We start from the raw sequence: 13536 nt of genomic DNA on the forward strand, positions 1-13536 counted from the left end.
GTGCAACATATGAAAGAAAACAAGGACCGATGAAAGAGGAAGTATTTTTTTTTCTCAGGCATGCTATCTCATCTAATGTGTGAATTTGTGGAGGCTTAGTATATCTAACTGGGTGGGGTTATTTTAAGAGATAAAGATGTGAAAGATTGCAAAAAGTGTCAGGTTTTTGGAACGCAGAATACTGCATAACACAAAATTAAGCTGACTGCTGTGGCTTTTATGAGAATGTTCGCCTCAGATGTTTGATTTCTCAGTCAACTCTGTGGTTTGCTTTAGTTTGTTGTCTATCTCAAAAATCTTACAGCTGACGTAAAGGTTTTTATTTCCTCAGTTGGGTTTTTAGGCTCCACGTTTTTACAACACACTCATAAAAACTTCTGGTAAATGATAACTCCACTAAGGTCAAAAGTTAATGTCTTGACGGTGTGTTGATAGGCACGTGCTGGAAAATGAAATATTGTCCCATGTAAGTCGACACATAAGCTCCTACTTAGGAAGTCAACAAGCAGTTTGCAAAACCCCACTTCCTCTTAACCCTTCCTGCCGGCCAACTGGCAATGACAAAGGCCTTTGCACTGGACAGATTGTTTAGCAAACCAGGCAGCACTTGACATCAGTTGTTAATTTTGTGGCTGCTTTAAGACTGCGGAAAGCGACTGAATGAATTTAATGAGTGCAAAATGTGTTTTAAGAGGCCAGAGAGGTACCCTTATGACACTTTAGAAAGGTCAAGCGAGGCCATTATTAGTCCCGCATGCCTTGGCTTGCCCTACAATGAAATCTTCAAATGAAAACGGTCTTTCAAACTGGGTCAGTGTTCTGAGTGATTTTCTGGGGATTTGTATGTTTCTGGTCCACAGCTGTTAACACTGCAACATGAAGCTCCAGTGGGAGTTGTGGAAAGCACTGGGGAATGTGTCAGGAGAGAGTCCAAAATAACAAAGAGGAGAGGATCTACTCTTTGCCTTTGCTGACAAGACTTCCTCTTTGGACTTGTAAACAGACTTCAGTACAAAATTTCAATTTTCAGCCCTGAAAGCTGTGGTTCAGAAACATCGGCTGACAACTACTGAATTGCTTCATCAGTGTTAAAATGATACAATAGTTTTTGAACTGACACGTCATCAATCCTAAACATTTTTTGGTAGTGCTACAGTAAAAATATGAATATCTGACATATGAGTGCTTTAAAGAGAATGAACAAGGGGAGAAGGTTGTGGATATTGTTCTGTAGAAATACCAAAGGTGATTTGTTTTCTGGAAAATGTTTTGTATTTATGAACACTGTTTGGTTGTGCAATATTCTGTATATTAATCTTTTGTCCTTTGTCTATTGTGTATTTTCTGTATTTCTTTAACTGTCACACTGCACACATAAAAAAGGAAAGTAAAAATTAAATAAACTGTCAAATTACAGTCAAAACATTTCTCCACAACCACGCCTCACAGTAAACAGACAAATTGTTGCCTGTTCTGCCACCTACTGGTTTCACCAGTTCACAATAAAAATGAAGCTGAATGTAAGGGACACATTTTCTTCATGAAAAGCCATGTGCAAAGAAATGAAGAAATAAGATGAAATCAAACAACAGATAAGTGAAATTTTCTTATTTTAATGCATCATATTGTATATTTATTTTACAGTTGTATGCTATCTTATCAGTTACACAAAACAAAAAGCAGCTGTGTAATAATATACTTTAATCTCCCAGAATGTAATGAGACTTTGTTTTTATTTCTATGTGGAGTTGAAATTTAGCTTTAGGGGAAACTGATGAGACATATTAGTTATGTCAAAAAAGTAAAGTTTTCTTTTTACTACGCTTATCTTCAAAGTAAACACCAGTCGACCAAAACCAGTGAAAATAAACATCTTGTGAGCAAATGATGTATTTATGAAGAATACACACAGTAATAACTTAATCTGATAATAGCTGTCTTCTGGTTGACAACTTACTAAGGAATGTGGAAATGCTGGTTTCCAATTGTCAATAACTTAAATAGATATATTAGGATTCAATACTAAGGGAGGAGGAGACTGAGTCGATGGTCTCAATACTGTTGGTGTAGATACAAGAAAGGCAAATGGTTTTAGAAAGGCCGCTTCACTGTGATAGGCACTTAATATGATGTCTGGCATTTGAATTAATAACTGCTTGGCTATCAGCAGATTACAACTCATCGATCAAATGTACTGGAACAATGAGTTTTACGCACTGTCCAGTAAAGGCTCCGTGTGAATAAAGCTGAAACACATTACATACTGTTAAAAAAAAAACCACTATTTATATTTAGGATAACCATAACTGCACTGTAAGATTATCAATTATAAAATAAGACTTGAAATAGTCTGCATCACTCTCCACTTCAAACTGAAGTGCTTTTTTTGCAATAACAAAATGTATATCGCTACTTGGAAAAAATTTGAATTAGCAGTGAGGGAAGAAGAAAAAAAAATCCTCACATAAAAGCCAATATCACCATCTGAGATATATAGTGTAAACAAAACCAAATTTGCAAAAAAAAAAAGTTACAGTTTGGGAGATGTTCTGGCACGTATTGTAGATTGCATGGCATCAAACACAAAAGGCATGGAAGCAAGTTTTTTTAAGAAATGTACTGCAGTTGCATACAAACACATCGGGGAATGGGTCCGTTTCCTTTCCCTTCACTCAATTTTATTCATTCCAGCTTGAATGATCGAAAGAAGAATCTCTGCTAAAAAACTGAGACTTTTTCTTTTCATACAAATAAAACTTACTGTCAAATGACTGAATGGAAGAGAAAGTGAGGCCTGTCCCTGCAACACAATATAAATATGAGATCACAGCTGGTTACAGAGGGCTGGAGGGGCGTTTGTGGGTCTCAGTTAAGTAGCTCCAGGTAGGTGATTGGCACTCTGCCCTTCTGGTTGCCTCTCTCACCCATCAGCCAGTCTGAATCCATGCCGGGGACGCTGCTGACTGTGATCACCTGGAAAAGATAGCGATGCAGTGTTTTACCTTCTTCCATTTATTTGTCAAGGCAGAGAACTGATATAGAAAATCACTGTTTTTTCTGCTTGTCATAGACACCAAATTTATGAAATGCTTGGTTATTATCAACAGCACCAAACCAGTCAGAAGTATTATGACGCACACAGTTGGCTCTCCATGTGCAAGGCCTGAATGTGAGTAATTTGAATGAATGAGATAATGCTGGATCATTGTTGGTCAACCACAGGATTGTAACGGACAACTCTTTGCTTCTCAGGAGAGGGAGCGCTTTGACGGATAATGTGGTTAAAACAAATAAGAGTAATTGAATTTCAGTTTTCCTAATTGAGTAAAACGTTGATTCTTATTTTAAAATAAAAACCTGAATAAACGGCAAAATAAAACAACACAGAAAATGTGTTTTTTCTCCACGATAAGCTATAAACAGACCAAGAACTGTTTCAGACTCACCTCATCAGCCAGCAGGGAAAGCTCGCTGCTGCTGGCGGCGTCGTAGTCGTAAAGGACTCGGGCTTTGCGGCTGCCGCTGGAGCTACGCAGTTCATTGAAGCCGCCCGACGCGGCCGAGCTGCCGTGGCCAGACGGATTGGGCAGGGAGGCCGACACGGGTATGGTGGGGACCGAGATGCTGGCCCCGCCCGACACTGACGACTGGTTGTTATTGGAGAATGACGAGGGGAAACTGGAAGGAGAGGAGATTGAATGAGCGCTGGAAACTGCAGAACGCTGCGCAGAGTTGAGTGGTACTTGGATATTAGGATGTAATGAGTCAATTCAGTTTCAGCCATGATACATCATTTAACCCGTCTCATTTTTTTCTCTCTCTCACTGTAACTATTTGATTGAAGCTGAACTTGATGTGAACTCATCCTTTGTTTCAGTTGTCAGAATGAATCATTTTCCTCTTTCCACTGAAAGGTCAAAACTTGACATGACCGCACCTGTGCTCGCACTGTTTTCATTTTATCTAACAAGAGGATGACAAGAGTATTCGTCACCAATGCCTTTTGTTCACAGGAAATGTTTCATGGGAAAAACAGCAGGTCTGTGATATCTAGGTAATGGTAGTTGAACGGAGCTATTCGTGACACAAGGGGTGTAAGGTGACGGTGGTCTTTCACCTGCCGAGCTGCTTTTGGAGATCCACCATGTACTGGTAACACTGTGCGTAGTATGTAGTCTGGGCCTCCACGAAGTCATTCAAGCAGCGTAGGTGGTGTGCCTGGTAATGCGAGTGAAGAGATGAGAGAGATACATTTTATTGAACTTCCTACATGTTTCACTCGAAATTCCACAAATGCAGAATTCAACAGAAACAGCTTTATGCTTTGAGGTTAGATTTGTAAAACACATCATACAAACAACATCTTACTATACTAAAACCTTTGATATCTCAATTTTTTTTTTAAGACATCACAATCATAGTGGTTTGTGCAAACATTTGTATTTGTTTAATGTCTTCTGCAGCTCTGGAGGAGCTTTGTTAAGTCTGAGAAAGTAAGACAGAGACATCTACAGGTCATCAGGGTGATCTTGGCTAAGCAACAAACATGGAGTCTTAAAGACATGGAGCTTGACCCATTCTACGGACTCAAAGTCACAATATCTCTTTTATTTTTAACCATTTCTTATAAAATGTGTCTATTGTAAGTCCCCCAATTATGGACTGCAATATTAAATAGCTGGAGTTCATTATTAAATAAAAATGTCACTAAAACATTAGATGTTTCTTGATTTATGACTCACTGAAAACAAACCATCTTTGCCAAAAACATCAACGATAATTTCCCCTTAGTGTTATTCATTTAACGGCTGAGATTAAAGCAGGAGACAGAGCGAGGAGGATGTTGGACCTGGGCGGTGAACTCGGAAGGTGTGTTTGTGTGAGCTGGGTTACGTACGTGGGTGCTGCTGACGCCCTCTAGCAGCAGTCGGGTGATCTCTGCCTGCCGGTCAAACTCACTCTGGGTCATCCTCAGCTCCTGCTCTGCCTGAGAATGAGGACACAAAACTTGATTTTTATAAATAAACTTCACCATAGACATGCATCTGGTTTGGAGAAGTGGTCATATAGAATGATGATGATCTAAGCAATCACAGTAGAGTTCAACTTTATGGTATATGTGAGTATTCAGTGATTTACAGACCGCAGGATTAACAGTGCACTTGATTTAAAGACAATCGTGAATGTTTTGTCTCCTTTTTACAAAAGATACAGGCCAGTATGTGTTGCTGCCTCTGATATGATACATTAGGTAATTATTATCAGTATATGAATTGAGTTTTTGTATTCCATGGTCTTAAGCTTGTTGCAATTTAGAGAAAACATTAAATATTTGCAGCCTGGCATGAAAATTATCCATTTAAACTGAATATCAACATATACCATTAGTTAGTCCAAGTCTCTATCTGTGGATATGACATAATAGAGGCCAGAGGCATTTAAAAAAAAAAAACAAAGACAAAAATAACACTTACTGTAAGAATTTGTAAGAAAAAACAGGGGAAAGGACACAACAACTGAGCATGAAGTTTCTGTCCCGAGGGAAATGTTTCCTTTTCCTCATATTGAGCCAAAGGATTCAATATGAGACCTGCTGGAACAATGGTTTGTTCAGACTTGATAAAAAAGTCCAATAAACATATGGTGTGGGGCCGAGACTGACAAGGACAATGGCCTTAGTGTCCTGCACTCTCTACGGCTTCCAGCCAGAGAGAGAGAGAGAGAGAGAGAGAGGTGTGGAGGAAGGGGAGAGTGCTTGATGCGTTTGGGTTCTTGTACGTCTTGTCTACGAGGATTCAAAGTTTTCCATGAGGTACGACGGTATGTGTCATGGAGGAGATTGGGAAAAGACATAGACAGCAGCTGTTGACACTTCTACCAGGGGGGTTGGTGTGGGTGTGTATGTGTGTGTGTTCAATTCAAAGATGGCTCCAACATTCCACTCACCTCTGTCACTTCCTCTGCTCACATCTGCTGCTTTGCGTTTTGAAAACAGTGACACAGTGGTTAGAGCTACAGCTGCTACACCGTCACAGCCAACACAACACATCTTAACACTGTGTGTGTGAGTGTGAGTGTGTGTGTGTGCGCGCGAGAGAAAGATAGCAGCGTATTTTTGACAAAACCACACTCTGTACAGGGTGGCAGGACCGTGGCAGTGCACCGCATAAATATCTGTCATCCTCTTGCTTTCACATTACCGAGCCACCTCAGACTCCTTGTAATCTGGTGAACAGTGGCTTCCTTTCAAGGAGAAGAATGGGCGCTGATGCAACACCATAGATCACAGATTAAAAGAAAGCTGGTGCTGGTGTTAACCAACAGAAACTGCCATTCACACCTCATATGTTTAGGTGATACTCCTCTTTAATAAGAGAACAAGTTTACTCAGGAATACTTTCACGGGACGCACTTTGTTTGTAGAGACTAAACACACCATTAGACTGTTAATGACCACTGTACGCCAGGGGGGAATATTATAATAGTTGTTTAAAGAGAGATGGAAATTAGGCTCACTGGATCTCAAGCAGTAGGTTTATTTTTCTGCACTTTGTAAAAATTTGTGCTCAAAAACACCACTCGTTTACTGTAGATGCTCTAAAGTCTGCAATAAAACAGCTTTGCTGGTATAAACCCCAGTTTTTTAATGTCAGTCCCTGACTCTGACTCACATCCAGCTCTTTAGTAGTTGTAGAATATCTGCAGCCTAGTCGAGTAGTTGTATAATCTATTTTCTTACTGGCACACCCTTTATGTTCCACTCTTGCAGACAGGGAGGTTATGCTTTTCCGAAAGGATGTCGTCTTCCACTGAGCCAAGTCTTGGCTCGGTTGATAAATACTGAGGTCATTAGAGATATCATCTTCAGACATTGTTAACTGAGAGGCAGTCTCGAACTGGAGAGTCAGGACAGAGTATCTGCGGCTTTTAACAGACAGGCTTTTAAAGACCATTTAAATTCTTTAAAAATTAAATATCAGATCTGCTTTTCAACTAGACGCATGATTAAAAACCAGTAGGTCAGCAAAACTCTTTATATTCCAACACCTCTACAACCTCAGACACTGAATAAATAAAATGCTGCAACTGTATTTGAAGATGTTTAAAGACCCCGAGTACTTAGTTCTGATGTTTCAGCAGAAGTATGACGGCTCTTTATACTCCGCCTGATCATCATGCTCTATTGGGTCAATTTGGTAATGCTTGACATACCATGTGGCACGGGGAGAAATGCATCTCCCTGAAACATTACATCTGGAATAGGACATTGCTAGTTTCCAAATTTGGTACAATAAGCAATTTGTCTTACTCGAGTCTAAACGATCTGCACGAAGGACAAAGACAGAAAAATGAGAGAAAATCAAGAAAATGAGGACATGACGGCAAGAAAACGACTGTCCAGAAAAAGGAGAAGTCTAAACTTCCCATAGTTTCTCATGTGACTGTACGCAAGTCACAAGAAATAGAATGGTCAGCTTCATGTTGTGTAACAGTGTGTCAGTCATGACTTGTGTGACTTCAGACACAGGGACAAGAGGACACGCCCAGATAGCTTGTCTTCTACTGAGAGGAATTAGGCACATGATTTTAGAGAACTGAAATTTGTTCACTGATCGACATTAAAATACCATACCAACACCAAACATACAGTTGCAAATAATGATGTATTCACTATATATGTGTGTGTGTGTGTGTGTGTGTGTGTATGTGTGAACTTACTGCAGCTCTTGCGTCAGCCATCCTGGCTTTCTTTAGCCTGGTTTTGGCAGCATCCAGATCCAAGCGCTTGACCTGCAGTAGCTTCCGTTCTTTCTGGACACAAATTACAATAAAACCATCAAACACGTACAGCTCCATATACTGTCACAATTTACCTGCAGATGAGAATAGTGATTAAAAGTTTCTGCCATCATTTACCTTATTGAAGATGTAGAGTGATCGATAATGTTGGGATTCTTTAGTAAAACTGCCTGTTCAATGTGCAGGATGTTTGGAGGAATCTGATGAATGGTCTAATTTTAAAAGGTTACATCAACATCCAGCTGTGTCAAACTGGCCGAATCCTACAAAACAGGGTTCTCTGAATTATCTGAGGTGCCTTTTCAGTTGAGATGCCAAAAACAGACCCTGAGTCATGTGCACTTCATCACCTAACCGCCGCACTGCTGATGTTTTTTCTTCTTCCGCTCCTCCCTGCAAGACTCATCTGTTAACAAAAAAGCTTCTGAATGCCCACACCTTCATATAGGCCTATTTTTACACACTGATTAGTTAGTGGTTGCTAATGTCACGCTGACTAAAAGGCTACTGCTGTAGCTGCTTAAAGATAAAAGGCTTATTATTGACAGCCACTGGAAAGCTAAATTAGAAAGTGTTTTGTTTGAATGAAGTAAAACTTGACTGCAACATCAAGTGGGGGTCAGTAAGACTTTTATTCCAGATCAGAAGAAAAAACAGTGATGATGATAATGGCCTCAACCTGGTAGGTGTCATATTGCTGTGGTTAAACCCTTTCATAGTCCTGTTTGGTACTGTTTCTCTATTTTCTTCAAGTAGAGGGCAGACCTGAACCTAGTTGTGGACCTAAGAAGCCTCCTTTACTGTCATACCGTTTCTGAACCGAGCTTCCTTTCATTTCTGAAGCTGCTTCTACAGATTTGACCATTTAAAGTTCATGTTTTTTAGACTAATTTCTAAACTTTTGACTCTAAATTTCTAAACATGTTGAACTCTGATATTAAACAGAGTTCAACGTGATATTTGATTATCGTGGTTGCAAAATGATCAAGACTATACTGGTCTACACTCTACAGCCACTAGTGTTGTGAATTAGTTTCAGATAAAAGTTAAAAGTCCAGTGAAAAATGAAATAGATTCAAGACTAGGGATGGCTATGGTTAGGATTTTATTGATACTGCTGTTATTGATACTCCTTATCGGTTCAGTTCTCCATCAATACTCCTGTCGGTTCTTTTTCATCACTCAAGAGTTGCTTTTAAATATTTTATTTTAAAAAGAATAAATTCAGCAACAGTAATGTTTACGACAGCAAAGTCACTGTATAAACTCAGTAATATCTCACTGGAGACAAATCTTAAGTATCTGTAACATAAAATAATAATCCTGACATGAAAATACTGAGTGAGGTTTAGAAAGAAGGAAGAACACAGTCAGTATCAGTCCTTCTTCCTGTCCTCTGTCCTCCTCCCTCTGCTGCTGATGTCATTCACTGCCTGAAGGTCCTGCTGGCAGTTTACAAGAATTTGCCAGATTTTAAGATATGTGGCAAACTGAGCCCAACAATTAGGCTACATACAGACTACTCTCGTTCTGGCTTGTTCATAACAATTTACTGTTAGCCTAACTAGCGAGCTGAGGCGGTGAATAAGAGACTGCGGACAAAGCAGATGAATATATTGCTTTTCTACATGTTTATGCTTGTTGAACGGGTACTTAAAGTACTTATTAGCCTTTTACTCATAAAGGTTTTATTGCACTTACAGTAAAAAGCATAGTTGCTACCAACTCAAATAAAACGTTGTCTTTCACTTTACCTGGTTCACTGTGCACACCTCTCTGCTCTGTTGTCTGCTCTGTGTGTGTGTGTGTGTGTGTGGAGGAGCTGAGCCCCGCCCTCTGTCAAACCCCGACACAAAGAGCAGAGGGGAGGACAGAGAGGAGAGGCTGCAGCGCGACCTTAAGTTACACCAAAATGTAAAAATACCCTGGGTTCTTAAAATGTTAGAGCTGGTTCCACTTCAGAACCAGGTTTTGGGGGGCATCCCTCTATTCAGGAATAATAGTCAGGAGTCCAACTCACCAGGATGGTTTTGAAGTCACCCTCTAGAAAGTTCCTGAAAGGTGTCAGGAAGTTGATGGCAGAACTATGAATGAACTCCCGCTCTGCTCCACCAATCTGCTTCTCTGTCTCTCCACACTTTATCAGAGCATTTCCTGTAATGGTCAGCAGCACAAACACATCGTCACTCCCAACACAACACTGACTGTACAATTGACAGACTGTACAATTTGGCAACTCGACCCTAAATACTTCTTGGCAATACAGACAGGCCTATGGATTAGTACAAAGTGCTGTTGTTCAGAAGTAGCCAGAGGAGGGCTCGGTCTGTCACTCACCATAGGCAGTTCCAGGACCAAATTCATTTCCTGACTCGATCATGGACTGGCCCAACAGCTCATGGTTGTTCATTCGCGTAGGGGCTTTTTTCTCCAGCTTCTCGTACACAAATTCTTCTAGCCGGACATCTGCAGATTGCAAGAAAACTCAATTACAAAGTCATAAGACTACAGTGAGGAAGCCAAATGCAGGCAGTGACCTGAGGACAGTTAGTCCAAGTCAGCTCCAAACAGCCTGGCTCAAGCCTGGCCTGGCAACTCAAATTAGCAGCTTTCATAATGTGAGTCAACAAACAAACAAAAAAAAACCTCTCCCACAACAAAACAAAACCAACTTTGCTGTTAAATCTGATTGGATTTATTCTATATTATCACGTGGACCGACGTTGACACAGTCAGCACATCTGTGGTATGTATGTGAACATGGAAAAAGTAGAACGAATCCACTTTACCATATCCAAGACTGTTACACAAGACTGTAAGCAGCAGATGGCCTGTCTGTGTTTGTTGTGCCTGTGCCGCTGTTGTGCTACAGCATTATGGCAACATGGTGTGAGCAAAGAAAGGATGCACAGCTGAGCTTACAGACTTGACAGGCGCCCTACATACAGTACTGATGTATCCCAAACATCAGCTCAGAGATGCTTATCATTTTTTCATGTGACCTTCCTTTCTAGCAAATATGCACGTCTGCAACGGAGCTTGAGACCTTCCCTGAGCAATTGTAGCTCAATTATTATGGAACAGTCTATCTTATAATATCTATCTTATATACAAGCATGACTCAACAGAATATCCACTTTTAAAATTGATTTGACTAATATTACAGGAAGACTTCATTTTCAAAAACTGGGTTGCTATTTAATAAAGTAGTAAGTACTATTATGTCCTAAGTAAAGAAATCTATCAATTTACTGATCGTAAAGTGAGTGGCATTAATTTGATGGATAAATGGAGTTTGTGTATGAATAGAAAGGTCTAGAACTGTCCTGTGTTTCCCTGAAGGGAAGACAAAAAAAAGAGTCTGTCAGTCCAGTCAATTTCAACAAACAGTGAAAAAAAAGAGAAAAAAAGTGTGGTCTCACTTGGGTTGGGCTGTAATAAGACCTCTGTCTGCTTCATGATCCTTTCTGTCCATTGCTTGGTGTTCTCAGCTCTGACCAAAAGATTCTCCAAATGGGCATCCAACTCTGTCTTTTCAGCCTGGCCAAGCTTCTCCTCTGTGAACTGAGAAAGAAAATATGCATTTGTAGTGTGCACACAACTTATTGCCAAGAAAGGGGTACACTAGAGTGAGAAATTTAGCGGGGCTGCGGTGCCATGAAAGGCATCTTTGCTGGAAGGTGCCTTTCCATCTTATAAATGAACGTTATCTGCCCAGCTATTGATGATAGCTCTGATGGATTCTGAGGCCTGCTTTGATGCTTCTGTTGAACTAGTGTTGGCTATAATAAAGACTGAGGTGTCGCTGCTTCATAACACCCTGTGGTGTAATGGCTGTTAATTAAGCTACAGAATATTTTCTCTTAAATGATAACTGGCTCCTTAGCAACACAATAACAGCCAAGAGTGGCCGCTTAGCAAGCGAGCTAACGCTACCTGAGTGGCTAAGCTATCAGCTAATGTTAGCAACAACTTCCACGAACAAGACGGTTAAACTTACTTGTACGGCGCGGCTCAGGAAAGTACCAGCGTCTGCGGCTAACCGCTTCACATTAAAATCCATGACACCACCTGGATAATAAACTCTTAATACTACAGCTGGCTCGTTTCACAGTCAAACTGCCATCCCTGTAGAAAATGTCATTGAAGCAACTTTTTTTGTCGGAGTTCCCACCCAGCTGTTGATCTTGACAAAGATGGTACACCGACAAGAGAGTTCACTTCTCCGCCCGCAGCAGACAACACATTACGACGCACGCCAACGTTAAATTGAAAAGTTGACAATACAGGTTGAATGTCAAATAGTTTTTTTTAATCAACAATGGATTAAAATTAAACAGCAACTACACAGCACAAGGTTTAGTTAGATTACTGCTCGTTTCGGTCGACTGGGCTGCAAACGGCTGGTGATTTCACACTAAGCTAGTACAACGGAAACTAAGGCTTTTAACTCCTCATAATGCATGGCAAACTATACAATTCAATGTTGTATGGCAAGGTAGAATTAAGTCGATTTCCTCATAATAGAAAAACACTGTCCTTAATCTTTTGGCCCTGGTTTATCACGTTAACCCCAAGGCGCTCTTCTCTGCCGAGCGAGGATGGTATTAGTGGAGATAACTCTCTTGCTTCGCAATGTTCCACTTTGCTGTCACTAATCTTTTGTTGCGTTCATATCATGCGGAAATGTTGCGATCACATTACGAGGCGAGCGTTTCAGCCAAGAAGGGAAAAACAGAATAAGTGGGATAATAAAAATGTTCTGTGACCTTCATGAACGGAAAGAGAGGCAAAACTGGCGTATCAGCATATGTTATTGTAACATTCGCCTTTTCTCAATTTCATGTGTTACAGATTTTGTAAATTAGGGTAATTTAAATTATATAAATACAGTACTTTGCCAATTTAATGCAAATGTGCTAGTTGGAAATTGATGTGCCATTTCCCCATGACCAAATCACCTAAATTCATATTTACAAGTTAGAAACTTGGAAATGAAAATGACACAATGAAGGCACCACGCGTTTGCGTGTGGTGGCGCTATCTTCTGTTTTCGAAAAGGTCTAAAAAAGACTGAAAAGGTCACAGGCTATTTGTCAGGAATATATATTTAGGCTACTTACCCACATACAGATACATACAGTAGTTAAAATTATCCGTAATACGAAAATAGAGACAGTCTTGCTCTCTCAATTGCAGTTTCAGCATGTAAACCACATTCAAACTAAGTATAAATACAGCAGCAGCTAAACCCATTCATGATCATTATCGTGAACTTCTTGGAACATGAACTTTTGACTTCACACCCTTTGCCTGTCACCCCTCACTGACCACTGACTGTATAAATAGCCTACCATTGATTTCTTTTTGTTTATGTTTGGACTCACCTTCCCATTCACTTGAATGAGACAGTGTGTTGAAACTTTTTACTGTAAGTACAATATTTTTAAAAACTGTTACATTTTAATGAAAACTGACCATTACTCATGTAATTTTATGTTTCCCTGTGTTTTGGAGCATTCATGGCTTGACTCCAATGATTCAGTGATTGATTCAATGATACCACTGAGGAGAATTTTATCAAATAAATCAACAATATTAACAGAAACAGCACATTGTCCCTTCTGGTGAATATAAGCATAGGAAAATTAACATAAATTTACATAAATGAATATGATATTGATATTTTCCACAGCATACTCTTACGCAACTCTCCTTTTGTTTCTTAAAAAATAT

General features: G+C 39.9%; 1 protein-coding gene across 1 annotated transcript; it reads right to left on the reverse strand.

Moving 5' to 3' along the window:
* Positions 1–1593: 1593 nt before the first annotated feature.
* On the reverse strand, positions 1594–11998 carry sh3glb1a (SH3-domain GRB2-like endophilin B1a). Its single transcript, XM_067578427.1, has 9 exons — positions 11801–11998; positions 11223–11364; positions 10138–10266; positions 9821–9954; positions 7720–7812; positions 4898–4987; positions 4118–4218; positions 3447–3678; positions 1594–2973 (listed from the first exon to the last, which is right to left on the reverse strand). The coding sequence occupies exons 1-9, from the start codon at positions 11861–11863 to the stop codon at positions 2866–2868; spliced, it is 1092 nt and encodes a 363-aa protein (XP_067434528.1). The 5' UTR covers positions 11864–11998; the 3' UTR covers positions 1594–2865.
* Between the last annotated feature and the right edge of the window lie 1538 nt (positions 11999–13536).

This window comes from Thunnus thynnus, chromosome 21 (genome assembly GCF_963924715.1).
Source record: "Thunnus thynnus chromosome 21, fThuThy2.1, whole genome shotgun sequence".
Lineage (NCBI taxonomy): Eukaryota > Metazoa > Chordata > Actinopteri > Scombriformes > Scombridae > Thunnus > Thunnus thynnus.

Bases quoted from the DNA above. Each gene is read 5' to 3' on its own strand.
- sh3glb1a (XM_067578427.1), bottom strand. From the start codon at position 11,863: ATGGATTTTAATGTGAAGCGGTTAGCCGCAGACGCTGGTACTTTCCTG. The intron at 10,267-11,222 runs GTGAGACCACAC...TGCAATCTGCAG, and splicing joins CTTATTACAGCCCAACCCAA to ATGTCCGGCTAGAAGAATTT. The intron at 9,955-10,137 runs GTGAGTGACAGA...TGACCATTACAG, and splicing joins TGGTCCTGGAACTGCCTATG to GAAATGCTCTGATAAAGTGT.